The 27,250-nt window shown below is 55.0% G+C and overlaps 1 protein-coding gene across 2 annotated transcripts in view; it reads left to right on the top strand.

Moving 5' to 3' along the window:
* The window catches only part of ADCY1 (adenylate cyclase 1), a gene marked incomplete at its 5' end in the record, with an annotated part of 117,883 nt that overhangs the window by 37,984 nt on the left and 52,649 nt on the right, over nt 1-27,250 (top strand). For both annotated transcript variants that reach the window (XR_013829754.1, XM_079931484.1), the window contains 3 exons: nt 1,888-2,006; nt 5,496-5,607; nt 20,199-20,326. Coding sequence is in view for 1 of the 2 variants with exons in the window: in XM_079931484.1 (XP_079787610.1) it covers nt 1,888-2,006; nt 5,496-5,607; nt 20,199-20,326 (359 nt within the window). The remainder of the gene's footprint in view (nt 1-1,887; nt 2,007-5,495; nt 5,608-20,198; nt 20,327-27,250) is intronic.

Genomic DNA, 27,250 nt, shown 5'->3' with positions numbered 1-27,250 from the left:
GGGGCTGCGGGAGAGGGCACAGCTGCCCTGTGTGTTCCCAGGGCCCTTCCTGGGCGGCCTGCCCTGTTGTCCAGCTGCTTTTGTTTTCCCACCTTGCATCTCAGGGTGGTGACAGTCTCTGGAAGCTTCCAGGTGGTCCTTTGATGGTGGCCCGAGTGAGCCCCCTGCCGAGTTCCCTCCACCTCAGGACAGCCGGCCACCTGCAGAGGCTCCTCTCCATGGGCCGCGCTCGGGCTTGTCCCCAGAGGCCCCTCTGCTAAGGAATGGCCGACGTCCTCCCATGCAGGCTCAGGTCACACACCAGCTCCCGTGCCCTGGGCAGTGGGGCTTTCCGTCCCTGAGACTGTCCCCGAACACACGCTCGGACCAGCACTTCTGTCTCAGAGGGTCCTCTCCCCGTGTGGCCATGGACAGCTGCGCTCTTGCGATGTCCCTCCTGAGTGTGGAGGTCTGTCCAGCCTGGAGCCGCGTGGGGACCACAGTGGGTGGGGCCCCCAGCATAGACACGGGCCTCGCTCAGGACCCAGGGCCCCGGCCACAGCCTGGCTTGCCTGGGCAAACACGCTCCGCTCCACCTGGCGTCTGGCGGGCCTGGGCCTGGCCTCCCTCCTCAGAAGTGTATGTGGGGATGCGTCGCCTGGGGAGACTCTTCCAGTGCATCAGAAACATTCTCCCATCTTAAAATAAATGTGTCACCTGGAGCCAAGGCGGAGAAGCCCTGACACCCGCACCCCAGGCCGGGAGGCGGGCGGGGCTTTTAGGGTCTGTGACTGTTGCCCTACTGCTGCTCTGGTTGTCCTTCAGAGGGTGTCACGCAGAGGAGCGTCTGCCCCCGGTCAGGGATGTGGCCTCACACTGCAGGGTGGACGTGCGGTCTAGGAGGGTCTCAGGGCCTGGTGGCTGCACCCAGACCCTGCTCCGGGTGGGCCATGCCAGGCACCCACGTGGCCCCGTCGGAGCCTCCTCCATTGACCGGACAGGCCGAGGCCGAGGGGCTGTGGGCCCAGCCTGGGGGCTGCTGGAGGGAGGGAGGGGCTTCCTGTGCCCCCTCCCTGCCCCATGTTCACCCTTGTAAGATGTCCTACCTGATTCCAAGCAGGATCTAAATTTCGATCTTTTGTTTTCTTTCTGAAGCAGAGTGGGAGGGAGGGGCTGTGAAAGGGATCGAGGGAGGAGTGGGGCCTCAGTCCAAGTGTCTAGAACACGGTTTCTCAGATACAGTGTGGCCAGTGGGTCTGAGGCCAGGGGCGGATCCACCAAGAGGAGGAGGAGTGGAGGCAAGAGGAGGAAACCGAGGTCCCGGAAGGGCGACAGCGTCCCCAGGGCGGCACGGCTCCTGTGGATAAGCCCAGACGTTTGCTCCATCCTCTGGTGGGGACGGTGGGGGGAGGAAATGTTTGTCTCCCGCAGATCGGGGGAAATCAGAAGACAAGACCGGGAGGAAGTGCCACAGTGCGTCCAAAGCCACTCATCTCCGTGTGAACACGGGCCCCGTCTGTTGGGGCATAGGTGCTTTCGCAGCCCACCTCGAGGTCCCTGCTGGGGCCGCGCTGGACAGGTCTGCTCGGCGGCAGCGACACTCCCTCCCCGTGACCCGCTGCTCACTGAAGCTGGGGCTCACGGGCGGGCCGGGTGTTCTGGAGGCGATGCTGGTGCCTGTGCAGTGCTCTGGGCGCGGGTTCCCTGTGCGGTGACAGCCCAGGCCTGCTCACGACCCACCTGGGGCTGGGAGGGTCCGTGGGACTGGACCACGTGCCGGTCACGTGTGAGGAGGGTCCGAGGCCCCTCGTGGAGGGCAGCTTCCCGGTACCAAGGTCACTGGGCTGGGCGTGTCCAGGAATCGTCGGGGGAGCTGCTGTGTCACGTGGGCCCGTCTCTCCTGTCCAGGAGCGGCTGCTCATGAGTCTCCTGCCCCGGAACGTCGCCATGGAGATGAAGGAGGACTTCCTGAAGCCCCCCGAGAGGATTTTCCACAAGATCTACATCCAGCGGCACGACAACGTGAGGTAGGGCTGGCACTGGCCTGGCCCTGCGATGGGCCTAGGGAGCACAGGTGGGAGGGGATGGAGGTGGGGGGGGTATGGAGGTGGGGGGAATGGAGGTGGGGCGTATGGAGGTGGGGCGTATGGAGGTGGGGGGAATGGAGGTGGGGGGGATGGAGGTGGGGGGAATGGAGGTGGGGGGGTGGGGGTGGGGGGAATGGAGGTGGGGGTATGGAGGTGGGGGGGATGGAGGTGGGGGGATAGAGGTGGGGGGCATGGAGGTGGGGGTATGGAGGTGGGGCGTATGGAGGTGGGGGGTATGGAGGTGGGGGGATGGAGGTGGGGGGTATGGAGGTGGGGGTAGAGGTGGGGGGGATGGAGGTAGGGGGTATGGAGGTGGGGGGCTATGGAGGTGGGAGGGGATGGAGGTGGGGATGAGGGAGGTGGGGGGGATGGAGGAGGTGGGCAGAGGGTGCTAGTTTAAGGGAAGGAGGGAGCAGGTGTGGGTTAGGAGCCCAGGGGAGCACTTGCCCAGCAGGGAAGCAGCTCCCACAAGGGGGGTATGTTGGCTTCTCGGGTGATGCATTTCACAGCTGCCCTTTCCCATTTTCTCATTTCTCCACCTTCTATTTCCTGTGTTGGCTAGAAAGGGTGGGAGCTCTGTTCCTAAGCCAGGTTTGGGCAGTGGCCATTGGGCTGGGAATTTGCCTGCATCAGGTTAATAACTGAGCATTGTTCTAGTTGGTGCTGGGCTCTGGGGTAGGCAGTCTTCTCACTCTGTTCATCTCATGGCAGCCCCAGGAGCTAGGGATTGTTATTCCCATTTTATAGGTGAGGAAACTGAGCCCTTGGAGTGAATCAACTTTCCCTGGACACTCTGAGGTTTGCTTGTTTGTTGTTAAAGATTCTGTTAAAAAGCAATTAATTGTATTCAGTCATGCATTCCCTTTTAAAGTACCTGGAATAGATAACAGTGTTGCTTGTCTGGGAATCATATTGATACTTTACATAAGTGTCACTCAGGCAGGAGATGGCGGTTTGAAGGACCCCCTCTCATCCTGGAGACTTGTGCTCCACTGCTTACTGCTTGTACTCAAGTTCCAACCAGTCTGACTCTCTCAGCATTTTTTTTTTTTTTTTTTTTTGCGGTACGCGGGCCTCTCACTGTTGTGGCCTCTCCCGTTGCGGAGCACAGGCTCCGGATGCGCAGGCTCAGCGGCCATGGCTCACGGGCCCAGCCGCTCCGCGGCATGTGGGATCTTCCCGGACCGGGGCACGAGCCCACGTCCCCTGCATCGGCAGGTGGACTCTCAACCCCTGCGCCACCAGGGAAGCCCTCGCTCAGCTTTTGATAAGTCATTATATGGTTCTCACTCATCTTAGTTTCCACGTGCTATTTGCGCTTCTGAATCAATCCCCTCTTCTTTCTTCTTCCTTCTCACCTCCCTCCCTCCCTCATTCCTTCCTTGTGTGTCTGGATAGTCCCTGGGGAGGACAGCTCCAGCCTGGCTGCATCCGCGAAGTGGGTGTTGTGCCTTCCCGCAGAATCCCAGGCTTCCCATATCATTGCTTCCCTGTGCTCTGTCCCTCCCACCTGTGAGCTGTCTTCCCCGGATGCTGAGCTCCTGAGGACAGGGACCTGGGGTGTAAGAGATCCTCCACGCATGTTTGCCTGCGTGCGTGGGGGACGTTGGGTGCTTCGGGGGTGACGTTTCCCACAGGTAGTGGAGGAGGACAGGCAGGGCAAGCCCTGGGGGCTCTCCTAGCATGGGGGTGAGCAATGCTCAGTCGGTTTTTGAGGAACGAAGTGAACGGGCAGAGGCTGAGAAGCCAGTGGATAGAGGAAGGCCTGTGAATGCATGGCTAGTTATAGAGAAGGAAGAAAACACAGTGGCTCCTCAGAGATGTAAATAAGCCTGAATTTTATACCAAGACAGAGGGGAAAAAAATCGGTGTTGTCTACCTCCGCCCACTCTTGCAATCCCTTTTCTTAGCTTCTCAGTATCAGTGACACTTCTCTACCCTAGACACCCAGGTTTTACTCATTCATTCATTCATAACACACGTGTGCATCCCCCTTGCTCTGTGCTCGGTGCTGTGGGTGTATAAGCTGGGCCTGCATCCTTCAGTCCCTCACAGTCTCAGTGGGGAAAGCTGCCCTGCAGATAGAGGATTATAACTGGACGTTCGGCTTGTCATGGGGTGAACACAGCGTCTTTCCAAGCTGGGGCAGGGCGTGGTTGAGGTGGGGCGAGGGCCTCGTCAGGGAGAAGCTTCTCTGAGATGTGGGCTCCTGGTCCCTGCCTGTGAGGTGGGTCGCTACTCTCTGGCATGAGGTGTTATTGAAAATGCAGAACTGAGTTAAGATCTGGCATCAGGAATTTTAAGACATGAACACAATTGTGTAAAAAGAACAAACCACTTTAATTCCACATCGCTTTCTTCATTTAAACTGGAGATGCACGTTTAAGTCTCGCAAACCCCTCCAGTGTACCATGTGTGTGATTTCCCAAGTCTCACAGCTGAGGGTGCTTTTGGCTGTGGGTGACATAAGTTGGCCATGCAGTGTCTCCAAGAGCGAGGGGCTCTCTTTCCCCTGGGGCGAGAGGTCCAGAAGCGGCACCTGGCCCTGGTCCGGCAGCTCCGTGATCAGGCCCCATGGCCTCTCCCAAGTGGGTTCCGTGGAACACCTCGTCCTGAGACAGGCCCCTGATCCCATCTCCCTCGTCCCTCACATGTGGGAGGGTCAGGGTGCTTGGAGGACTCGTCAGGAACCCCAGCCTCTCCCAAACGTACGGCTCGGGGAGGTTCTCTGTTGTCCTACAAGTTCTCTGCCCTGCTTTGGTCCTCATTACTTAAGCCTTTGAAAGTCTTTCTAACATCCAGGATGCCAGCTGTGTGCTATGGGTGGGCATTGACTTGTTTAGACTGACCCAGGTACTGTAGTAAACGGACGCCCTGCATATAAGAGGGGTTGCCCCCCGCCTCATAGCCGACTGAGGGGTGACCCTGCGCGTAGCACAGGACTCCCGTGAGGCTCTGACGGGGCCTGGGCCTCAGTCGCCTGCATCACCTGTAGGAGGTGTGGAGGAGGGCTGCTCATTCCATAAGAGCACGTCACTTCTGCTCACCTGCCACCAGCCACGGCCCCGTCACAGGGCCACCCTGGGAAAAGGGACAGGCCTAGTGGGCGTTGAGCTTCTCCCCTGTGTCTGGGGAACGCCGAGTATATAGACAGCATGCGGTGGTCACTGCTGCTCCCCTGTGTCCTGGGAGGAGCTCTGAGTGGCTCCAGCATTTCCTCCCTCTATGACCAAAGAGTCCCCCGGCTTCTCCCAGCCTCAGTCTCCTCACCTGTGACACGAGAACAGCAGAGCCTTCCTTTTCCGCTGCTTGAGGGATCAGCAGGGGGCTCTAGTTTCAGGTGACGTGCGAAGGTAACGTCCGTCTGAGTGGCAGGAGCCTGTCCGTCTGTTGGCGGAGGAGGGCAACGGGCACCCCTTTGTCTTGCAGCATCCTCTTTGCAGACATCGTGGGCTTCACGGGCTTGGCGTCGCAGTGCACGGCCCAGGAGCTGGTGAAACTCCTCAATGAGCTCTTCGGCAAGTTTGACGAGCTGGCCACGGTAAGCGCAGCCTCTCCCTTTGTCCGGAGGTTCACGTGAGTTGCTCCTGGGGTGACGATGTGCCAGGTGGATCCCCATGTTGGAGATGTGACCTAGGCTGGTTGGGACGCGGTGTTCGCCCGTTGTTCCAGCCTCACTGCTCGCTGGTTCCTTCCCTGGGACCTGAGCGCTACCTTTGCAGACAGGACGGCGCTGCACCAGCACAGGCAGCGCCTCCAGTGAGGGGCCCCGGCGGCACGAGGCACCGGCTGAGCTGCGTGGTCTTGCGCGCAGGCCGCCCTCCACCTTCTGTCCTGTGGCACGTGTCGCTTGGGCTGGCCTTGGTGGAGGACTCTTCGGAGCAGGCCTGTGCTGCCCTTTTCCGGGCCCGCTGCCTGCGCTTGAAACTTGCCTGCTGGGGGTCAGCTGGTGACGTCTCAGGATGCCCGGCCCCCTTGCTCGCTGCGGGCTGAGCGCCAGGGTTTTGAAGTCTTCCTGGAACAGGTCACATCTAAGGCCTGCAGAGGTCAAGCCGAGGCTAACGGCCTCGCTTGCAGCATATGCAGGCCTGGGACCCCGACACCCACCTGCCCTGTCCTGCCAGGACATGGGGGAGACACAAGGACACGGACAAGTGCACCTTCTCCTTCAGCCTTGCTCGAGGTGGAAACAGAGGCCCCTGAGTGGGTGGTTATGAGACGGAGGGAGGGAGGGAGGGAGGGGTCGGCCGGCAGACTCTGTCGAGGTCAGACTCCTTCTCAGGGGAGGTGACAGTTAAATCTCTTGGAAGGGTGGACGTCCCCTCAGTGAACAGGGTGAAGAGAGGACCCCTGGCTGGGCCTGGCTCATGCAGTGGCCAGGAGTCCTGAGGGACGCTGGGTGGCGGGTACCGCGTGGGCCGCAGACTCGGACCGGCCTCTGGGCAGGACACAGAACACCAGGCCCCGGCCTTTGCTCTTGCCTTGCAGGAAGAGCGAGCAGCGGTCACACTGCCTGTGATGTCGTTTTGCTGGGCATGGAGCTGCCTGTCCTCGAGGCCCTGGCAGCCTTTGTCTGCGCGGCCACTGGACTTGCTCCCGGGAGCGAGGCTGAGGTCTGTGCAAACACGTGCCGCCTCGCCTTCCTGGGAGAAGGCCTCCCGGGCGTCCTCCCGCGGACAGGGCTGCATAGAAGAGGCGGGGAGGGCGTGAGCGTGGCCTGTGCCCGGGCCTCCAGCACCTTTTGCCTTTGGGTCAGGATGTGTGTTTTGTCCGATGCAGGGGGTGACTGGCGGCCGGGGGCTCTCACAGTGCTGCTTGGGAGCTTTCTCAGGCCTGCTGCTTCCTCCCCCCTCACCAGGAAGCTTCTGGACCAGGGTCCCACTCGGCCCACGAGGGCCTCTTTTCTGAGCATCTGCTGCTGACGGGAGGGCCTGTGCTCTTTGCCTCCTCGTCCGATTCTGTCTTCCCAGCAGCTTGAGGTCAGCATCACGGTCCCCGAAGGATCAGGGCCAAGTTTGGTCAGTGATTCGTGGTGAGCAGTGCCGCCTGCCCCTCTGCTGTCCTTGGGAGACCCCCCGCTCCAGGCCTCTCAGGACATAACCTGCTTCCCAGCCGCCCAGGAAGTCTTTACGGATTTTCCGCTGGTCCTGTGTCAGATACCTGATTTGCAAATATTTTCTTCCCCACTTTGGCCTGTTTGTTCATTTGCTGACAGTGTTGTATAAAGGCAGAGATTTTAGTTTTTATGCAGCCCGGTGATCACTTGCTTCTTTTGTGGGTGTGGCATTCCCAGAGGTGGGCAGTCCGATGGCCGGCCCCACCTGTGCTGTGTTCTACTGGAACAGACGCAGGGCCTACCCCGTCCAGGGGTTGGAGAGATGGGCCTCCCTGGGTGGGAGAGCACGGGTGGAGATGGTGCCCTGGGAACACCCAGGATGAAATGTGTGATCTGGGGGCTCCCTGTCCTGTCCTCTTCCTTCCTAGAATACAAACTCCCTCTGTCGCTTTGCCAGTTTCTTCTGTTTTAAATCAGCTGCAGGTGTGAGTGTCACCTTGAGTTCTAGGCCTGTGCCCTCACCCTGGCCCTGGGGGCACCTCTCGGGCCCATGTCCCAGCTGTGACATCCATTGCCCCTTTCTATCGGCACTGCACCCAGGGTGCACATGGCAGGGTGTCCACTGGGCCTTCTGGGGCATCACACGTTCCCTCAGAATGTCTCAGTGTTCCATGTGTTTCCTCAGACTGTTACAATTTGCCTTTTTTTGTTGTTAAATTTATCCCTAGGTATGTCATTCTTTTTGATGCAGTTGTAAATGGGATTATTTTCTTAATTTTACTTTCTACTAGTTCGTTATTAGTATATAGAAACGTGACAGATTTCTGTATATTGATTTTGTATCCTGCAACTTCACCGAAATCGTTTATTAGTTCTAACAGTTTTTTGATACAGTCTTTAGCGTTTTCTGTATATAATATTATGATATTTGCAAATAGAGACAGTTTTACTTCTTTTCCGATTTGGATGCCTTTTATTTCTTTTTCTTGTCTAACTGTTCTGGTTAGGACTTCAACACTATGTTGAATAAAAGTGGTGAGAGTGGGCATCCTTGTCTTGTTCCTGATCTTAGAGGAAAAGCTTTCAGCTTTCCACCAGTGAGTATGATGTTAGCTGTGGGCTTGTCATACATGGCCTTTATTATGTTGAGGTAGGTTCCGTCTATACCCACTTTGTTAGACTTTTTATCATGAAAGGATGTCGAATTTTATCAAATACCTTTTTTGCATCTATCGAGATTGCTATATGATTTTTATTCTTTATTTTGTTAATGTGTTTGTATCGCATTGATTCGTGTGTGTTGAACCATCCCTGGAATAAATCCCACTTGATCGTGCTGTGTGATCCTTTTAATGTATTGTTAAATTCGATTTGCTGAAATTTTGTTGAGGATTTTTGCATCTATGTTCATCAGGGATATTGGATAATTTTCTTCTTTTGTGCCATCCTTGCAGGATAATACTGGCCTTGTAAAATGAATTTGGAGGTGCTCCTTCCTCTTCTGTTTTTTTTTAGAGTTTGAGAAGGATTGGTATTAATTCTTCTTTGAACGTTTGGTAGAATTCACCAGTGAAATCGTCTGGTCCAGGGCTTTCCTGTATTGGGAGTTTTTGATTACTGATGCAGTCTGTTCAGATTTTATATTTTTTCGTGATTGAATCTTGGTAGCTTGTATATTTCTAGGAATTTATCCATTTCTTCTAGGTTGTCCAGTTTGTTGGTACGTAAGAGATTTTCTCTTTTATTCACTACTAGGCTCTTTCACCAGGACACTTACTGGTGTCTGAGATGTTGGATTAGATACTTTTATCAAGGGAAGTGCACACCCTCCAGAGAACAGGTGCTGCACACACTGGAGCCTCATGGTGGGTTGACTGGAGTAAGAGATATGTTAGGTGTGTGTATGTGTACGCATGTGAATGAGCATGTGTATATAAATGTATGTGAGTGTGTGTGTACATGTGAGTGCATTGTATATACGTGAGTGTGCATGAACATGCATGCAACTCTGTACATGTGTGTGTGCGCATGTGTGTACACGAGTTAATACGTATGTGAATATGTAGGTGTACGTGTGTGTACATGTGTGTTAAGTTTTTGTTTAGATTTTTTTTCCATCTGTGCTCCTGAAGGATATTAGTCTGTGGCTTTCTTTTCTTATGTTGTTTTTATGTGGTATCAAGGTAATGCTGATTTCATAGAAGAGTTGGGGAGTATTTCCTCCAGTTCAATTTTCTGGAAGAGTTTGTGTAGCATCGGTATGATTTCTCTCTTAAATGTGTGGAGAATTTACTGGTGCATGGAGTTTTCTTTGTGGAAATTTTTAACTATAAATTCAATTACTTTCAGTAGGGCTCGTGGGGTTATTTATTTTTTTCTTGAATGAGCGTGGTGTTTTATAATCTTTCAGGGAGTCTTCCCATTTAACCTAAGTTGTCAAAATTATTAGAATAAAGTTGTTCGCGCTATTTCCTTGTTATCCGTTTAGTATTTGTAGAATGTGTGGTAATGGCACCTGTCCCATTCTTGAGTTTGGTGATTTGTGTCTTCTTTTTGTCTCATCATTCTGGCTGCAGATTTATCAGTCTTATTGATTTTTTTAAAAAGAATTTGCTTTTGGTTTCATATATCTCTATTTCAATTTTATTAATTTCCTTTATTTTTTTTTCATTATTTTGTTTCTTCTGCTTATTTTGGTTTTCATTTGCTCTTCTTTTTGTAGTTTCTTAAGGTAGCAGCAGAGACCATTGTGTTTTAGATCTTTTTTCCTCTTCTGATATGAGTGTTTAATGCTGTGAACTTCCTCTGAAGTACTGCTGTAGCAAATTTCTGATATGTTGTGTTTCTATTTGTGTTCAGTTCAAAATACTTTATCATTTTCCCTTTAATTTTTCTTAGACCCATGGATTATTAAGACGTTTGTTTTTTGAGGGAGTTTGCAAAGATCTTTCTGTTTTTGACTTCAAATTTAATTTGATTGTGGTTGGAGAGCATACTTTTAAAATTTGAATCCTCTTAAATTTATGGCCCAGAATATGGGCTTCACTCATTTGTGTGGTCTACGTGTGGCATATTTCCACGTTTTATCTTTTTTTTCTGTTTAATTTCCTCTAATGTTTCTTTTTCTCTTTTTTTTATACATTTATTTTTTAAAATTTATTTATTTTTGGCTGCATTGGGTCTTCATTGCTGCGCGCGGGCTTTCTCTAGTTGCGGCGAGCGGGGGCTACTCTTTGTTGTGCTGCGCGGGCTTCTCACTGCGGTGGCTTCTCTTGTTGTGGAGCACAGGCTCTAGGCACTGGACTCAGTAGTTGCAGCACACAGGCTCAGTAGCTGTGGCTCATGGGCTCTAGAGCACAGGCTCAGTAGTAGTGGTGCACGGGCTTAGTTGCTCTGCAGCATGTGTAATCTTCCCGGACCAGGGCTCAAACCCATGTGCCCTGCATTGGCAGGTGGATTCTTAACCACCGTGCCCCCAGGGAAGCAAGCCCTCCTCTAGTGTTTCTTGCAGTGTGGGCCTGCGGGTGACAAATCCTTTCAGCTTTTATATTTCTGAAAGAACTCTTTATTTGGCCTTTATTTTTTTGAATTTCTTTTTTGCTGGGTATAGAATTCTAGGTGCAAAGGTCTTTCCCCCAGAACTTTAAAGATGTTGCTCTTCTTGTCATCGTTCGTATTGTTTTCAACAAGAAGTCTTCTGTCAACTCTTTGCTCCTCTGTATGAAATGTCTTTTTTCTCTGCCTGCTTTTCAGATTTTCTCTTTGTTGCTGGTTTTCAGCAGTTTGATTTTGACGTGCCTAGCTGTGGTTTTCTTCAGGTGTCTTGTGCTTGCAGTTTATTGAGCTTCTCGCATCTGTAGTTTTCATAATATTTGGGGAAAAACCCTCAGTCACCGTTTTGCAAATACTTTTCTATGCCCGTCCTCCTCTTCCTTCAGGAACGCCAGTTTCACCCACGTCAGGATGATGATCTCGTTTTATTTTGGGGGTTCTTTTTCTTTCTGTTTAATTTTGGACAGTCTCTACTGCTGCGCCTTCAGGTTCACTAATCTTTGCACCTTCAGCGTCTAACCTGCCACGTACCATCCAGTGCAGCTTCCAGCTCAGACATCATGGTTTCATCTCGGATCTTTCTTCCTTCTCATTGAGGTGACTGTGAGGAAGCTCAAAATTAAAATGGCCTCATTCCCTTCTAATTTATTGCTTTTTTTCTCTGTCCGTTTGTGCATGGATGTTGTGGGTTTTAAACATATTTTCGTTCTAATCTGCTGGTGTCCTGTTTTGATGAGCACCTGGACATGTTTTTCTCACATGTGCTTGTTTTGTGTCCAAGGGCCCAGTGAGGAGGGTGTGGTGACCCCAGGGATCCAAACCCATCGTCCTTTACAAAGGTATCTGCCGGGCAGTTAAACAAACACAGAGCGTGTTTGTCTTAGTCTCCACAGGAGCTGACGTTTTATTTACCCTCATCCATGGCTGATGACCACAGATGTGCACTATGTTTTTGACCTTTCCCCCATTTATTGGATCCATTTTAGATTTGTGTTTGCTCTGATCTCCGTGTGTATTTGACAACTGGCTGCACCCTTTAGGTTTATGGAGAAGCCCCTGTCCCAGGCTCAGCCCTGCTCCACCGCCACCTGTTGGGGACGGGGCCCTTCTCTGGATCAGTTTTCTCTGCGGGAAGATGAACTGGCCGGGTGAAGCAGACGTTCATCTGGCTGGTTCGGGAGGTGTGGGCCAGCACGGAGGGTCCTTGGTGTGCCCACTACGGAGACGAGCCTGAGTCCCTGTTGTCCTCTTATCCGCAAGGCCATCTGGGCTGGTTGTGGCCCCCTCCTCAGGGGTGACAGGCAGATGAGAACACAGTCCTTAGCTCTGGTCATGACCCCGGGAATCCTTCAGGGACTGTTTCCAGAGAGAGCTCATTGCACTGTTGTCAGTTCTCAGTCCCGAGGTGGCGGTTGCCTGGCACAGGATGGGGGTGCATTGGATTTAGGACAGTGCTGGTGGTGCCCGGGGCCAGGAGGCTGACCCACACGCGTCATGGGTGGTTAGCGAGCGCGGACAAGTGCGGGAGGCGTCCCCTCTCTGGTCCGAGCATCCCTGGGGATGCTCAGAGTCTGCTAAGGGGCTCTCCCTGGGGATGCCCGCCCTTGGGCTTGGCCAGTCTGCACTGTCCCTGAACTCGGACGCTTCGTGAGCCTTTCTGGCCCGTGAGGACCCGACACCGAGGGGCTCCTGGACAAGAGGGTAGGGGGTGCAATTCCTGAAAGATGACTCTGATGACCTGTGTCAGTGAGGACATTATTTTTCAGTTATTTGTGTTTTTCTGGATGTTTCTGAAAGGGACCCATGGAAGCTGGTCCAAGGGCAGAGCTCCCTACCCAATTCCGAGCTACTCGGGTGTGTGGTCAGGTCCATCCTTCCTGTCCCCCCTCATCCCTCCTCCTCGGGAGACTGTCCTCGGGATCATTTCAGAGGGTCAGGCCTTCCTGCTCTGACACCCTGGTCCCGTAGCTGCGCAGCGTTGGCCGCGTTCAGGCCTGACACGTGCTCGTGGGTCAGTTGTGACTCTGCTGGACGGTGTTCCTTTAGCAAAGCCACCTGTGCACCTGCTGTCGGGCAAGGGGTGCTGGAGCACAAAGACGGAGTCAGGGAACTTACAGCCGGGGTGCTTACAGCTCGGGTGGGGAGACCTGGAGCCAATTTTGCAAAACCAGGATTTGCTGAATGAGATGTTTGCTAGCGTGTGGTCAGGATGTAAACAGACATCGTGAGCACAGCCTGGAGGGGGTGGCGGTGGAGCTGTCACCAGAGCTCAGCTTGGAAAACTGCCCCAAAGGAACGATTTTAAGTGATCAAATAACATAGAGAGTAGAATCCCAATTTTCACACTGTGTGTGCACACACTTATGTGAGTGCCAGAGAGAAAAGGCTGGAATGAAATATCCCAGAATAACTGTGGTTATTGCTGAGTTGTGATTTTTAATTTTCTGAACTTTCTGCATCCTTGATGATGAACCTGGATTTCTTTAATTATCCCTTGATTAGCAGGGAATAAATATTTTTTCTTCTTTTCTTTCTTTTTTTTTTTTTTCGGTATGCGGGCCTCTCACTGTTGTGGCCTCCCCCGTTGCGGAGCAACAGGCTCCGGACGTGTAGGCTCAGCAGCCATGGCTCACAGGCCCAGCCGCTCCGCAGCATGTGGGATCTTCCCGGACCGGGGCACGAACCCGCGTCCCCTGCATCGGCAGGCGGACTCCCAACCACTGCGCCACCAGGGAAGCCCTGGATATTGTTTCTTGAAAAGCCAGTAGATGTTTGGAATTTGAAGGAGTCTGTCATTCGTATCAGGCCACCTGTAGAAACTCAACACCCTGTCTGCTGGGAGGAAACCTTTATTCAGCAGGTGCGGTGGCCCAGGTCCCTGTGTGGGGAGATGTGCTCTAGGCAGAGGGAGGAGGGTGGTGTGGAGAGCAAGGTTCACTTGAGGCCTGAGTGGGGAGCCGCGGTAGAGGGAGAGGCAGGGTAGCCTGAACGGGCCCCTTGAGTGCCGTGCACAGGAGGAGGACGTGTCTCCTCCACGTATCACCAGGGAGGCACGTGTTCATACTTGGCTTCAGAAAGCAGCTCCCCGGTCCCTCCTGTGTGCCAGCATTGTCCTAGGTGATAGGGGTGCAGCATGAGTAAGCCAGATGTAAACCCTGCCCTTGAAGGTTTTAGAAAATTCGCACAAGCACAAAGGTAGAGACAATAACGTCACGCCCTCTCCCCCGGCACCCACAACCCATCCTCGACAGTAACTAACGTCTGGCCAGTCTTGTTTGGTCTGCACTCTCCCCGCCAGGTCCTGCCCAGCACCGCACAGCACGCTTGCATCCTTGGTGAGTAGCTCTTCCACTGAGCACGTTACGGCCAGCACCACCTCAAGGCCCCTGTCGCACCCAATTGCACTGACTGCAGTCACAGAGTTCTGAGTCTGGCTCTGGGCTTGGTCACCCTGCTCGTCTCAGACGTGTCTTTTCTTCAGAGCTGGTTTGTTCCAGTCAGGATTCACATGAGGTGGACGTGTGTCTGGACTGCACCCTTGGGTGATGACACAGAGGCTAAGGCCATAGAAGGATGCTCTATCACTCATGGTCCCCGAGAGGAGGGGACACACCAGGCCATCCAAGGTCACAGGGGACCACCGGGCGCCCAGATTGGCAGAGGGGGCTGGGAGAGCAGGGCGGGGCTTTATTGGCGTTTCCACGGGAAGAGGGGGCAAGCAGATGCAGGGCTGGACAGTGTGGATAGTAAGGGCTCTGGGCTGTCGGTGTTCCCTGCGGTCTGGTCCCTGCCCTGGTGATTAGGGTGGGGACAGTGGCCAGAGTGTGAGAGCCCGCAGAGGACATGTGGCCTCTGATCCGCCTGTGTAATTGGAACAAGCCGTTGTTTGTCTCCGGGAATTAGCCAGCCCTGCGCGGTGGTCATCGTTCCCTGCCAGCGAGGCCCCCGAGACGTCAGACCTTCATAGGATACAGAAAACTAAAACCTGGATGAATACACACACCGTATTCCTGGATATGCCAAGCGTTTCTTGGTTTCGGTTTTTCCTTATTAAGCCTCCTGCCTTTTGTGGCGGCTCAGCCCCAAGGCTGGGTGTGTCCTGTGCTTCTCCTGAACCAGCAGACCTTCTCTACCTGCCTTAGATCCTGGGCTCGCTCATTTGTGTTGACAGCCCTTCCCTGGAGCACAGTGCTGTCCCCAGTGCACCCCTCCCCGCTGGCCTCCTCCCTCCAGGGCGTGTGGGTTTGAGGTTCCCGTGTTGTTACCCGTCTCCCATGACATTGCACCCGAGGGTCACAGCAGCTGCCTGGCGAACTTGGCCCATCGGTGTTCACTCTGGTTGCCACAGTGGTAGTTTTCGGATCCTGTTGTTTCCTCTGCATTTATTAGCTTGTGGTTCCTTAAAAATGAAGCACATTTAGTCCTCAGCTCTTGGGTTATCCTCAGTGCATGCTTGGTTCTTTTCATTTCTTTATCGAGTTTCAGGACTAGAACCCTCCGGAGGGGTGAGCCGTGCGGTTGCCTCCTGCTTCCTCTTGACTCAGCCCGTCCCCTCTGAGCGTGGTCCTGCCTCACCGATGCGGCGTTTTCCGGAAGCCCTAGTTTCTTTCATTGGGAAATGGTTTTTCCAGCCTGTAATCTGGGTGGTCTCCGGTCCTGGGACTTTACAGGAGCCAGACATGGAAGATATGTTTTAGAAAAAGAAAAATTCATGAATGAATGCTCAGTTCATATTGTTATTTCCAATTCACTTAACTTCACTCCTGTGATTCTTAAATTTGTGTCCCTTTTCCTTTGATGCTGGAAACCCTAATGACAGTAATAGAATTTTTTGTTTCATCCTTTTATATACAGTTGATTCAAAATAGCATTACCAATATTATTCCCCACAATAAGACCATTGAATAGAATCTAAGATTTCTTTAGTGGTTGCTCTCGTTACCTTGCCCTTGAAGTACATCCCACTAGATATCCAGTCAAATACGTGTTTTCCTGTCACTTGTGAAACCACTTGTGAAACCACTTGTGAACTGTGCTACCAGCGTGCTCCCAGTTATTTCATTTTGGTTTTATTTTTAGGCACTGCTGTTCTAAATTTAATTTTTCTTTTTTAAGTACATCAGCTATTTGCACGGCTCTGTCCCACAATGCAGACCCTGAGGCAAGATACGCGGAGAGAGGGCTGACCCACCCCACCATCGCCCCCCGCCCCGTGCAGTTAGGCATCTGTGCCCTGTTTTGGGTTGCTCCTCCTCTGTTCCTTTTGGACACCAGGAGCAGAGGTGTACATGTGACTGTTTATTATTGGAGAGTGTGCCTCAGTGGGGCCCGTTGATGTCTCTTGGGCGTGGCTGAGGCTGGAGAAACTTCCGGTCCTGAGTTAATGCGGCTGGTCTCTGCTGTAGGACAGACGTCTGTGCGTTCTTGGGTTCCTGCTCTGTTGCTCCTGTGTGGTCCCTCCCCGTGGGCAGGAAGCCCTCGGAGCACAGGATCCTCGTCTCTTCCCTTCGCTTGTGTCCGCGGTCCTTGTTGCAGTGGGTGGAGCACGTGGGACTCAGTAAAAGGAACTGCAGGAACGATCTATGGAAATGGAAGTTGAAATGATTATGTGTCCTACTTTCCAGTGATAGCCGTGGTTTATATCTTGGTGCATTTCTTTTCAGCTTTGTGCGGAAGCAGCAGGTTAAACGCTGAGACAGCCTCCTAGAAGGAACATTTTCTAAAATCTCTTATTTGGTTTTCCCACGGATGGCCCGGCGCCGTGCAAGGTTAACACCACTTGGCCATTTGGTTCTGCATGCAGCCACCTGGGGCTCAGGTGCAGTCACTGGGTCATTTCAAGCTCTCTCTCTGCACCTCCCCTCCCACAGGGGTGCCACCAGGTCTTGGGAGCTCCCCAGCCTTCCCAGAAGCCAGCTGCAGTGTGGGGTGCACATGATGGCCTCTGACCTCTCTGGACCCCGCTGTTTCAGAGCCGGCCTCAGAGGGGTTTGGGCCTCTTCCGGTTCTGAAGCTGCAGTGGCTCTTCCTGAGATCCCACTGAATTCTCTGCTTCTTCCTGGGTCCAGGGCTGGGCGGGCAGGGTCACAGAGCCCTTGAGTGTGGGAGTCTCTGCCGTCCTCTCGGGCAGGGCCAGCCAGGTCCAGAGTTGACCAGCGGGCCTGCAGACCATACCTGGGAAGCAAAGGAGACCCTCCTGCCTGGATCCCCCGGCAGCCCCTGTGCTGCTCTGAGGGGGCTCTGTCCATCATGTCCTGTCACTCCTGTCCCTTCCAAGCAAGCCCCGCTGGCCCTCCTCCTCCATTTTCTTTCTTTGCTTTGGCCGCGAAGCAGCTGTTCAGGTGTCACAAACGCTCCCTGCGGGGGAACTCCAGGCGCTGGCTTTCAGTATTTACAGGGAAGATGTTGTTATCTAAAACACCAAAAGCAATGGAAAACATCGTTATTTTGGTCTCTTAAGCTTGTTAACAAAAGTCAGGAGAGTTGAGATTAAAAAACAAGGGGACGGGTGAGCATTTCACTTCCCCAGTCTGTTCTGAGCCCGGGAGGGACTGTCTCAGGATGGTCGCCAGCGACACATGTGTCGCTGGCGGGCTGTAGTTACGCCCCTGCGTGCGTTGGCTCTCCCCAGAATGCGGTGGGCCTCATCTACCTGTGAGCCCGCGGCCTGGACACTTGCTAGATGCCCCGTCCTGCCTTGGAGAGCAGCCCTGCCGGGCGTAGGGGTCACTCCTGAGGCTCGCCAGGGGCACCACTTGCATTCATCACAGTTTACAACGACAGGGTCCTTCAGCACCTCCTGTCCTGAGGGGTCGGCCAGCCCCACAGAGACTCCCTTTTCTGTGGCGGCCACTCTTGAGTCTCTGTGTCAGATATGACGGTCGGGCTCATAGGGTGGCTGCTTGGGGGGCAGCCCCACCCACGGCCTCTGATTTCCCTTGAAATCTGACGGCACAACTGCCACTTACGACCTGCCCGTAGGATTTATGGCCCATTCACACACACACACACACACACACACACACACACACACAAGTGCGCGCGCACACCTGCCCGCTCAGTGACCTTGTACCGAGCACCTTCCAGTCCCAGGGTCACAAGGCTGGGGTTATGGGGCCTGGAGGTGGCTGGGAACTCTGCAGAGCCAAGCTGGGGGATGCAGGGATGTCCGCAGTCACCCGCACTCAGCGTCCCACGGAGATGCTGATGGGTGGGGAATACCTGTCATCCTCGAGGTCCCCAGAATCAGGGCTTGGTGACCTTAGAGATCTTCTGCAAGAATGCTGCCCACGTGGGGTAGGTGCTTGTGCGGGCTTCTCAGAGGGAGGGGTCTGGATCACCAGATCCAGACAGCTCGGAGGGGGCTGGACGAGTCGGGAATCATGAGCCTTCCACTGAGGGTCTCTGCGCCTGGGGAGGGTCCGGCCCCTGGCAGTGGACCCTCATCTCATCCTGGGCGCTCGGGTCTAGTGAAGGCAGCCCGACTGTGAAGACGGGGCACGGATGTATGGGGGGAGCTGCCCCTCGCTGGCCTGCATGGTGTGTCGTGGCAGTGACGGTGGGGACAGGTGAGGACGGACACTCTAGAGGTGCCAGAAGAGAGCCCGGGCTGCCTGCTAGCCTAGAGAAGCCTGGCCGGCTGCCTCCCAGGGGCTCTGTGGTGTGGACGTCTGCACCAGGCCCTGGGCTCCCAGACTCTGTCTCGGGACAAGTCAGCCCCGGCACGGCCTGCCCGTGGAATGCGGGGAAACAAACCCCTTCTGCAGACCAGGAGGCTGGTGTCCTAATGGTTAAGTGGCTGCCCCTGGTCTCTTGAAGGATGAGTGGCTGGACCCTGGACCTCCCTGAGGCCAGCTCCCTGTCCACAGGGGGAGCTTGTGGGGCTTAGCATGGGGAAGACCCGGTCACTGGGTTTCCCCAGAGACCACCCGACAGGTGGAAGTGACTGCTCTTCTCTTCCCCTTTGACCGACTGTCCCTACATTGAGGGAGGCCCAGGGCTGGGGGGAGCTGGGCACCCAGCCATTCAGTGGCCTGGGCCATCTCTCAGGAGAGCAGCAGGGTCGCTGGCCCTTGTTCCTCCCCGACCCTCTGCACCAGTGGACAGCGTCCTGCAGAAGAAGTGCGGGCCGTGTGTGAACCCGTGGGTGGTGAGGGCTGAGAATTCTCATCCCGGGGCACTGTGTGAATTCACAGCATTGGAGAAAACCTGCAGGAGGTGGCTCATTTGTAAGAAACCAAAGAGCAGAATTAAATACAAGCTGTAGAATGTGTGCTCAGAGTAGGGTCGGCAGAGCTCTGGGCTTTACAGGACCATCCGGGGGGCTGTCCGTCCCGGGGGCTGGGAGGTCCGTCTCATCCACGACAGGCTGCGTGAGGCTGATCTTCACAGACGTGCACAAGCTCAGGAAACATGATGTCGTGAATGGTAGAACAAAGCATCCAGCTGTCTCCTGTCAAGGCAGATACTGGAGACTTGCAAAAGTGAGAACGATGCCTTGCTTCTCATTTGTTTCTGTTTGGGGAAATGTCATAATTTTTCAAACAGTGTTACTTATGTTAATATATAACGCATTTGCTCTTGTTACTTTAAATGCTTTAATACATTAAAAAAAATCTCTCAGTTGTAGCTTCTCATGTGGTAATAGCCATAGCTGTAACCTGCTTACATGAAAACTTTTTGTGAGGTCCTCAGTTATTTAGGGGGGGTTTGAAGGGGTGTTGAAAACAAAATGTTTTACAACTGCTGTTTTAATGCTGTCCTTGAAATAAAACTGACAGTCACCGTCATAATCATAGCTGACCCCCAAGGACTGGTGCAGGACAGGTGGCAGTAAGCGTCTGGCGTGTCTCTCTGTCCTCAACACGAGGGCGAGGTGGGCACTGGCATTCTCACCTCTGTGTAAGTGCGAGAGTAGACCTTCTGCAGTGTCGGAGGACTCTCCAAGGTGTTCCCCGTGGGTGGTGAGGTCTGGGCTCAGGCCCCGGCTGGTGGTTCTCTGGGGAGAGCTGCTCACACGGCCTGTGGACCTTGACTCTGGGTTCAGCCACGGGCACTCAGATGCGTGTGGCCTGCCTTCCCGGGCTGGCGAAGGAGTCTAGCATGTTCCAGTAGGGCCAATCACATGGTGATCCGAGGACGGGGACTGTATTAGCCCCTCTTGGGAGAGGGGGCCCCTCCTTGGGGAGAGGACCTGGCTCCCAGGCATGGGGTGGCCTCCCCTCCTTGAAGGGCCTGTGGGGTTGGCCTGGTGATCTGAAGGGCAGGGGAGGTGGACCCCCGCGTGGGAAGAGGCTGAGTGCGGGTAGCGGGGACGGCGTGGGGTGCCCCAAGGCGACCCTAATCACAGCCATATAGGGGCCACCTGCCCTCCCGAGGTACCCTGACTGTGGGAGAGCCGCCTGGGCCCTGGTCTAGGTCGGGCCTTGAGCTCAACGGTCAGCGCACCTGGTGGTGGCAGAGGCGCAGGTGCTCGGGCGGCCCCAGGTGCGCCACTAACATGCCCTTTGCCCTCTCGCCCGAAGGAGAACCACTGCCGTCGCATCAAGATCCTGGGAGACTGCTACTACTGCGTGTCCGGCCTCACTCAGCCCAAGACGGACCACGCCCACTGCTGCGTGGAGATGGGCCTGGACATGATCGACACCATCACGTGAGTGCCCTGCCGTGCAGGCCTGCCTTGTCCTGGCCAGTGTGTCCGAGGTGGGTCACCTGTGCCGTGGCTGCGGAGACCCAGAGCCAGGCGGCGAGGTGCTGGGTGGAGTCCCGCCTGCTCTGTGCAGCTCTGCCTCTGTGATTCCCTTCTTTGCGTTTTGTGGGGACTGCATTTCCCTGTCCGCGGTGATCCAGGGTATTGCCAGCTATGCGTTAGTTAGGCCAAAAGAAATGACCCTTCGCGCTTAGCCGGATAAGATTTCAAGGAGTTGATTGCGGGAAAGGGTTGGCTCAAATCCGGCCGCGTTCCAGTTGAAAAGGAGTCCCATGTGCTTGTCCATGCGGGCAGGTGACCAGGTGTCAGGGGCTCTCTGTGGAGAGAGGGTGGGGTGGAGCAGGTATTTCTGGAACACTGGGGGCCTGGCCTGCTCCTTGCTTAGCCACCCTCATAGCCCTCGTCAGGCAATGAGGAGGTGGGAGCCTTCCGTCTAGTTAAGGAGGGTCTGGAGCTGGGAGGTTGGGCTGGTGGGCGGAGCTTAGAGCCACATCCCGGCTTCTCGACAGCCTGGAGAGATGGCTTCGGCTCCGTGAGATGGGGTCACCAGGGCCTGCTGTGTTTTCACACTTGGGAGCAGAGAAGTCATAGCACGAGAATGGAACGCGATGGGATGAACGGCAGGCTCAGCTGCACGGTCCTTGCGACGCAGACTGCGGGGTCCACACACCTGCACACTGTGTGCAGAAGCAGGGCGCTCAGCACCTCGCCAGCGTGCTCGGCCTGGTACCCCGCTTCTCAGGAGCCAGGAGCTGTGTGTCGGCATTGCCTGGGCAAGTCGAATCCCTGAGGCCTGCTCTGCCCGGAGAGCCAGTGGCAGCTGGTCTGGGCTGTGGTCCAGGATTGAGGGTGGAAAAGCCCCCCCCTCCCAGGTGATTTCAATATGCAGCCCTTGCTCTGGAGAAAAGCTGAACTGGAGAAGAGGCTGGTTGTTGACCGGCCTGCTCTTTGGGGAGGCCAGAGGTGGCCCTGGGTCGCGGGCACAGCGCCGTGGGTGACCTGGAAGCAGAAGAGGCTGCGGTGCCGAGATGTCCCTTGCCGGGGCCACAGAGAGGTCTGCTGCAGGCCTGGGGACCTCTGAGTGGACAGAGGACACCCAAAGGCAGGAGGGATGGTTGGCAAGGTTATGAGACTCCTGAAGCATCTCGTGCAGACGCCGTGCGTGGTGACGCAGATGCTCAGGTTCGGGGGATGCGCGAGCCCCACCGTAGGGGTGTTGGACCACTGTTGTCAGCTCCCTCTTCAGGCGGGCGCTTTGCGGGCAGCACATCCACCAGGGTCGCTCGCTTCAGAAAACAGGGCAATCCACTCCGACCCTTGTGAGTGCAGGACCGACGTGTGTGGGTCAAGCGCTGCTGCCGCCGGATAGAGAGGAGCTGAAGAAGGAATCTGTAAAAACCGAGGAAGAAACCTCTGCAAGGGCAGGGGCAGGCAGGCGTGCAGCCAGACCGGCCCTGACCTTGAGTGAGACCGGAGGGGTCGAGGGTCTTCTCCCTGGCCAAGAAGTGAGGAATGATCTTTTTTCCACTTGGTAGAAAGTTCATTTCTATGGGGAAAACGGATGAAAGATTTTCCATGCTCCGTGTAAAAGACCGAGTGAAGAATGCAGCCTGAATGTGGAGTCCCAGGGCTCTTAACCCCCTCCCAGGGGAGTGGCAGTGCCCGAGGCCCCCTGGGCTCCTGCTTGGGGGTATCTGGCCCCCATCTGCCCGCAGCACCCAAATCAGATCTTCCTCTCAAACTGTGGACCTCATTAAAGTGTGCTATGTGCTCTTAAAAAAAACCACATGTTAATTGTTGTTGGTGTGATTTTTAATAATAATTTAAAGTCATCTATATATTCCCAGTTTTGGCCAGGTGGCACCTGCCTGTGGGAGGAATGGAGATAGAGTGGGAAGAGCCTTACGTGCCCAGCAAATGTGATGACTGGCTTCGTCTTGCCCCTGCAGAGCTGTGACCCTGGCTCTCAGTTTCCCCATCTGAAAAATGGGAGTGATGGCTTCATGACATCCAGGGCTCTGAGCGAGCTTGGATTGGCAGAGACCAGGGCAGTGGGACCAACCTCATGGCCACGTCCAGGCCCTGTGTCCTGGTGGTCAGGGGCTAGTCCTTGACCTTGAAGGTTCTGGGGAGGTTTCACCAGGACTCCTGGTGGTGTCATGCTGCTCGGACCTGGGTCTTTGACTGTAAGTTCTGCGGCCCCTCCCCAGGGTACCCAGGCCTGATCCTGCCCCCCCCCCCCCCACCAATGGGTGTGCTGCCCATGTGAGATCTGTGCCTCTACGCTTTCCTGCAACCCAGTGCCAGCTTCCCTCTGTCAGGCCTTGAATATTAGGTCAGACCCAAGGAAACTGCTCCTCTGCGGCCAAGTCTGGTACAAGAACGCTTCCTAGAGTTCAGGTCATCAGCCCCCAGATGCAGCTGTTCCTGAGTGGGCTGGGGGCTTCCTGCCCGAGGAAGCAGACAGGCCCCCTGGGTTCCTGGTTCCCCATCCTTGAGGTGATGCTTTGGTTTCCTCGCATCCCTGATTTTCTCTGCTGTGACATGCAGAAACCGTGTTTGCATCTCTGAGCTGTTGTGGGAATTAAATGGGATCCCAGGTTAAATGGGCTGGCACGGAAGATGCTGGGTCCCCAGCCACTGCGGTCATCAATTCATTAACCCCCAGAAAAGGCAGCCAGCTGAGCTGCCGCTGTCCCTCCCTTGGGCTCCAAAGCAGCAGGATTCTGTGCACTTATAGGAACGGGGTTTGTCCACTCCACGGGGAGCACCTTGCCTGTCACAGGCATTAGCAAATCACGAATCAGACCTCCAAACAGGCAGGGTACCGTTTTGCTAAATACTTCATCCAGACGTGGCTTTGCTTGTGGTCTGGGTATTTTTGGTTCACTATATTGAGTTAAGTAGAAGTAAATGACATGTGCTCTTCCTTCCCTGACCCGTCTTTGAGCTGGTAAGGCCAGCTTGCCTGTGCTCAGGTCATGGGTAGACCCGATGTGCCCAGGCTGGAGCAGCCCAAGGCTGGAGGTCGAATGAGAAGAGATGGCCGAGTGACAGAAGTCATTTCTGATTGTTCTGGAGGCCTGGTCCTCCCCGTCCTTCAGTTTTCTCAGTTCTTGGCAAACGCTCTTCAGTGAGACAGGTTTTTTGTTTTGTTTTTTTTCTGTTTTTCTTTTCTTTTTCTTTTTCATACAATTTTTTCTTAACTCATTGTGGTGGCTTCTCTTGTTGTGGAGCACGGGCTCCAGGCACACGGGCTTCAGTAGTTGTGGCTCGCGGGCTCAGTAGTTGTGGCGCACGGGCTTAGTTGCTCCGCGGCATGTGGGATCTTCCCGGACTAGGGCTCGAACCCGTGTCCCCTGCATTGGCAGGCGGATTCTCAACCACTGCGCCACCAGGGAAGCCCGACAATTTTTCAATTGTAGTATAGTTGATTTACAATGTTATGTTAGTTTCAGGTGTACAGCAGGGCGATTCAGTTACATATATATATGTATATCTATTCTTTTTCAGACCTTTTCCCCTTACAGGTTATTACAAGATACTGAGTATGGTTCCCCATGCTGTACAGAAGGTCCTTGTTGGTAATCTAGAGTGAGACAGTTCTTGAGGCAGGATTTATCTACAAGTGACTGTCCAGCTCACTGCACGTCTGCTGTTCCCCCAATGGAGAGCCTGCTCGAAGGGGTGACAGACGGGGCGAATTGATGGAGTGTCCTGGGCTGCACAGGTTGGGTGGAGGCTGGCAAAGGCCCTGCACACTGCGGACAGGAAGGCCTCCTTGAGGAAGGTTGGACGTGGGTCGCAGCAGTCCCCCTGCCCTTTGCCCTTCCACGACTGCAGAAGTAGAAATGCTTAAAATGCACAAAAACATCTTTTGCAAGTTTACTTCTTTCCCGAACTCATTTCTTTTTGTGAATTAAGAAAAATTTTTTTTTAAACCTTAGTTTTGTTGTTTCAGTACCTTTAACTGGCGATTGGCAAACGAATGAAAAAAGAGTTAAAATTGAAAAAAAACACATTTAAAGTGTATACAATGAAATAGGTAGTAAAGATATGTGAACAGTCAGGCTTCCACAAAACCTTTATTGTAAATTCGTGGCACGCAGGCTTCTGAGGTTATCAGAGCTGAACACCAGGATGCCCGGGACCCTGTGTAGACGTATCTGGTTCTATGGTCCAGCCTGGCCCCCTGAATACGGAGGACGGTGAGGCTGGGCTCGAGGGCCAGCTGGGAAGGCAGTGTCTCGGCACGTCTCCGGGGCCCGCGTGTGCCATGGTTTTGGGGGACAGGCCCTCGGTGGGTGACGCGAGCAGTTGCAGGCAGAACTGCTCCTGGTTAGAAGACAGGCTGGGATGGGGGGAGGTTTGAGTGGAGGCCGCTCGGGGCGGGGGGCCGTGGCAGGGGCTCCTGGCTGGCAGGAAGCCCTGCCAGGCTGTGGGTGAACGGTGTGCAAGTGGAAGTCAGGGTAGGGCAGGTGGGCTGGGTCCAGTGAGCCTCACGCATGCTGTGGCATTGCTGACGAATGGGGTTAACCTGCCCCCCAGGTCCTGTCCCTTCCTGGTCGCAGCCTGCAGTTTTTGATCTGAGGACAGGACGTTGGCATTGAGGCAGCCGAGTGTGCACGAGCCAGGCTGGGGAGGTGGAGCTCTGGGGACCCAGCCCGAGGTGCACCCCGGGTGTAAGTGTTTGCTTCTTTAATGCTGCTACTCCTGTTACGATGATGAATAAATCGTGGATCACTAGTAAGGGCATCACGCATCAGTAACCTGCTAGGAAGAGATCGTGGGATAGTTTCAGAGTCCCTGGGGATGCTAGTTTCAGAGTCTCTGGGGAAGGCCCAGCCTTCCCGCGGGGCGGCCCAGCTCTGTCCTCTCTTCTGCTGCACAGAACAGGCTCCTTTGCTGTCAGAGGCACGTGAGCCAGGGCTTCGGGACTTTCCTTCTCTGTCGACCTCCTTGCGATGTTGTGGACTTAAGTTGTGTCCTGGTGGCATTCATTTTGTTTCAGATGAAGATTCCCAGTCTCTTTATTTCCTCATCATTTGAAGCCCCTCGTCTTTCTTTAGTCTTTTAGATTAAGGGTTTTTTTCTTGGAGGGCAGCGAGCTGGTGGTGGTCAGCAGCTGTGTGGGCGAGGGGAACTGAAATCTCATTCCACACCGTTTACTCAGGAGGGTCCAGGACTGGTGTTACACCAGGCCCTGGGAAGCTCGTGGCCAGGACCCCTTGTAGATGGGCCTCGGGTCAGCAGGCGGCAGGCCAGTCCAGGCACAGAGGACTTCCAGGTACCGAGCGTGGAGACAGGCTCACGCGCAGAGACCACCAGGTGGGATGGGGCTAGTCAGGACACTGGACGCAGGTGGGCTGTGGAAGCTAAGCCAGGGCAGGAGGTGTCAGCTACCGCCTTCCTTCTCCCTTGGGCTGACACCAAACCCAAGGGGCCAGTGGCGGGCGCTGTGGCCGGAAGGCATCTGTCCAGCGGTTAAGCCCTGTTACAGCTTGCAGCCGTCGCGGGTGGGGTAGGTGGGAAGCCCCAGCCGCCTGGGACAAGACACAGGTGAGGAATGGCCTGGGGCAGCCCCTCCCAGGATGCTTGCAACCCACTCTCTGGGAGGGCCCTAGGATGTCCGCCAAGCCTCTGGTCAGTACAGTCAGCCCGGCCATGTGGCCATGTGGACGCAGTAGTCTCTGATGGAGCCTGACCCAGCGGAAGCAGAGTGACAAGGGTCTGGGCAGGGACGGGGGTGTGTTTGCTGTGGTGAAGGATCTGGGAGGGCTTCCTGGCTGCAGCATCCGGGCTGGGCCTCTGTTATGTTTGAACAGGGTGGGATGCACATGACTCAGCCCTGAGACTTGGGGCAGGACTGAGATTTTGCTCACAGGCTCGGGGCACCTGCTGTATTGTGGGGGCAGGTCTAGATGTGGTTGGACTACAGGGCACCTGCTGTTGGGAGGGGACGGAGGGTGGGTAGTCCATGTCGGGCTGCCTGAGGGTGGTGGCAGCGTGGCCCTGTGTGCCTTTGGTCTCCTAGTCTGCCTTCCCTCTCGCAGCCGATGTCCTAATCATGGGGCCGCTGTGTCCCCGAGCCTCAGCTCCACCTTCCTGCCCTTCTTGCTACGGAACATCTCCACTGGCCGGAGAACCCCATCCGACACACGTGCCGGTCGGGGCCACCTTCGGACCCGCCCGGGGTGGGGAGGGCTGGGGGCGCCGTGGCTGACCCCCTCCCCGCCCTCACGGCTTCCTTGCAATTCTGTCCCTTGGAGCACACCAGCCAGGCGCGACATTGCTTCCTCAGCAACATGCTTCAGACTTTTTAAAGATTAAATAATCTCTTGCTTTTGGGGAGAAGTGGAAAGTCCAGCAAAGTGGCATCAGAGGGCCTCCCCGTGGCTGCGGTGCGTCCCCCGCGCTCTGGCTGTGCGATCACAGGCCCTTTGCCTACTTCCTGCATCTCCCTTCACCGTGGGCTTCGTGGGGCTGGAGAAACCATGCAGGGCGTCCTCGTTCCTTTAAAAGGAACTTTTAAAACCACCTCCTGTTTCTTCTGACACGACAGGCACTGCCCCCCACATCTGAGGGTGGTCTCTCCTGGGGCCCTCAGGGCTTCCTGCCAACCCTTTCCTCAGCCGGGTCTGGAGCCCAGAGACACGAGCGCCTGGGGCAGTGGAGCGCGCGTGCGCTGGCCCTGCAGTCTGATTTCAGCGTCCGCGTGTTTCGTCTTGTTTTCTCCCTTGAGTTGACAGATGCACAGTTTGCACCCCACAAGGCCCCCCTGTTGTTCGGGGCAGGTTTGTGGAGCCTCGCGCCTCCCCGCAGGCTGGGTCTGCAGCCCACCCTCTCAGGGAACTCAGGGTCAAACCT

Source organism: Stenella coeruleoalba (assembly GCF_951394435.1).
Source record: "Stenella coeruleoalba genome assembly, chromosome: 9".
Classification (NCBI taxonomy): domain Eukaryota; kingdom Metazoa; phylum Chordata; class Mammalia; order Artiodactyla; family Delphinidae; genus Stenella; species Stenella coeruleoalba.
This window is presented reverse-complemented; position numbering and strand designations above follow the sequence as displayed.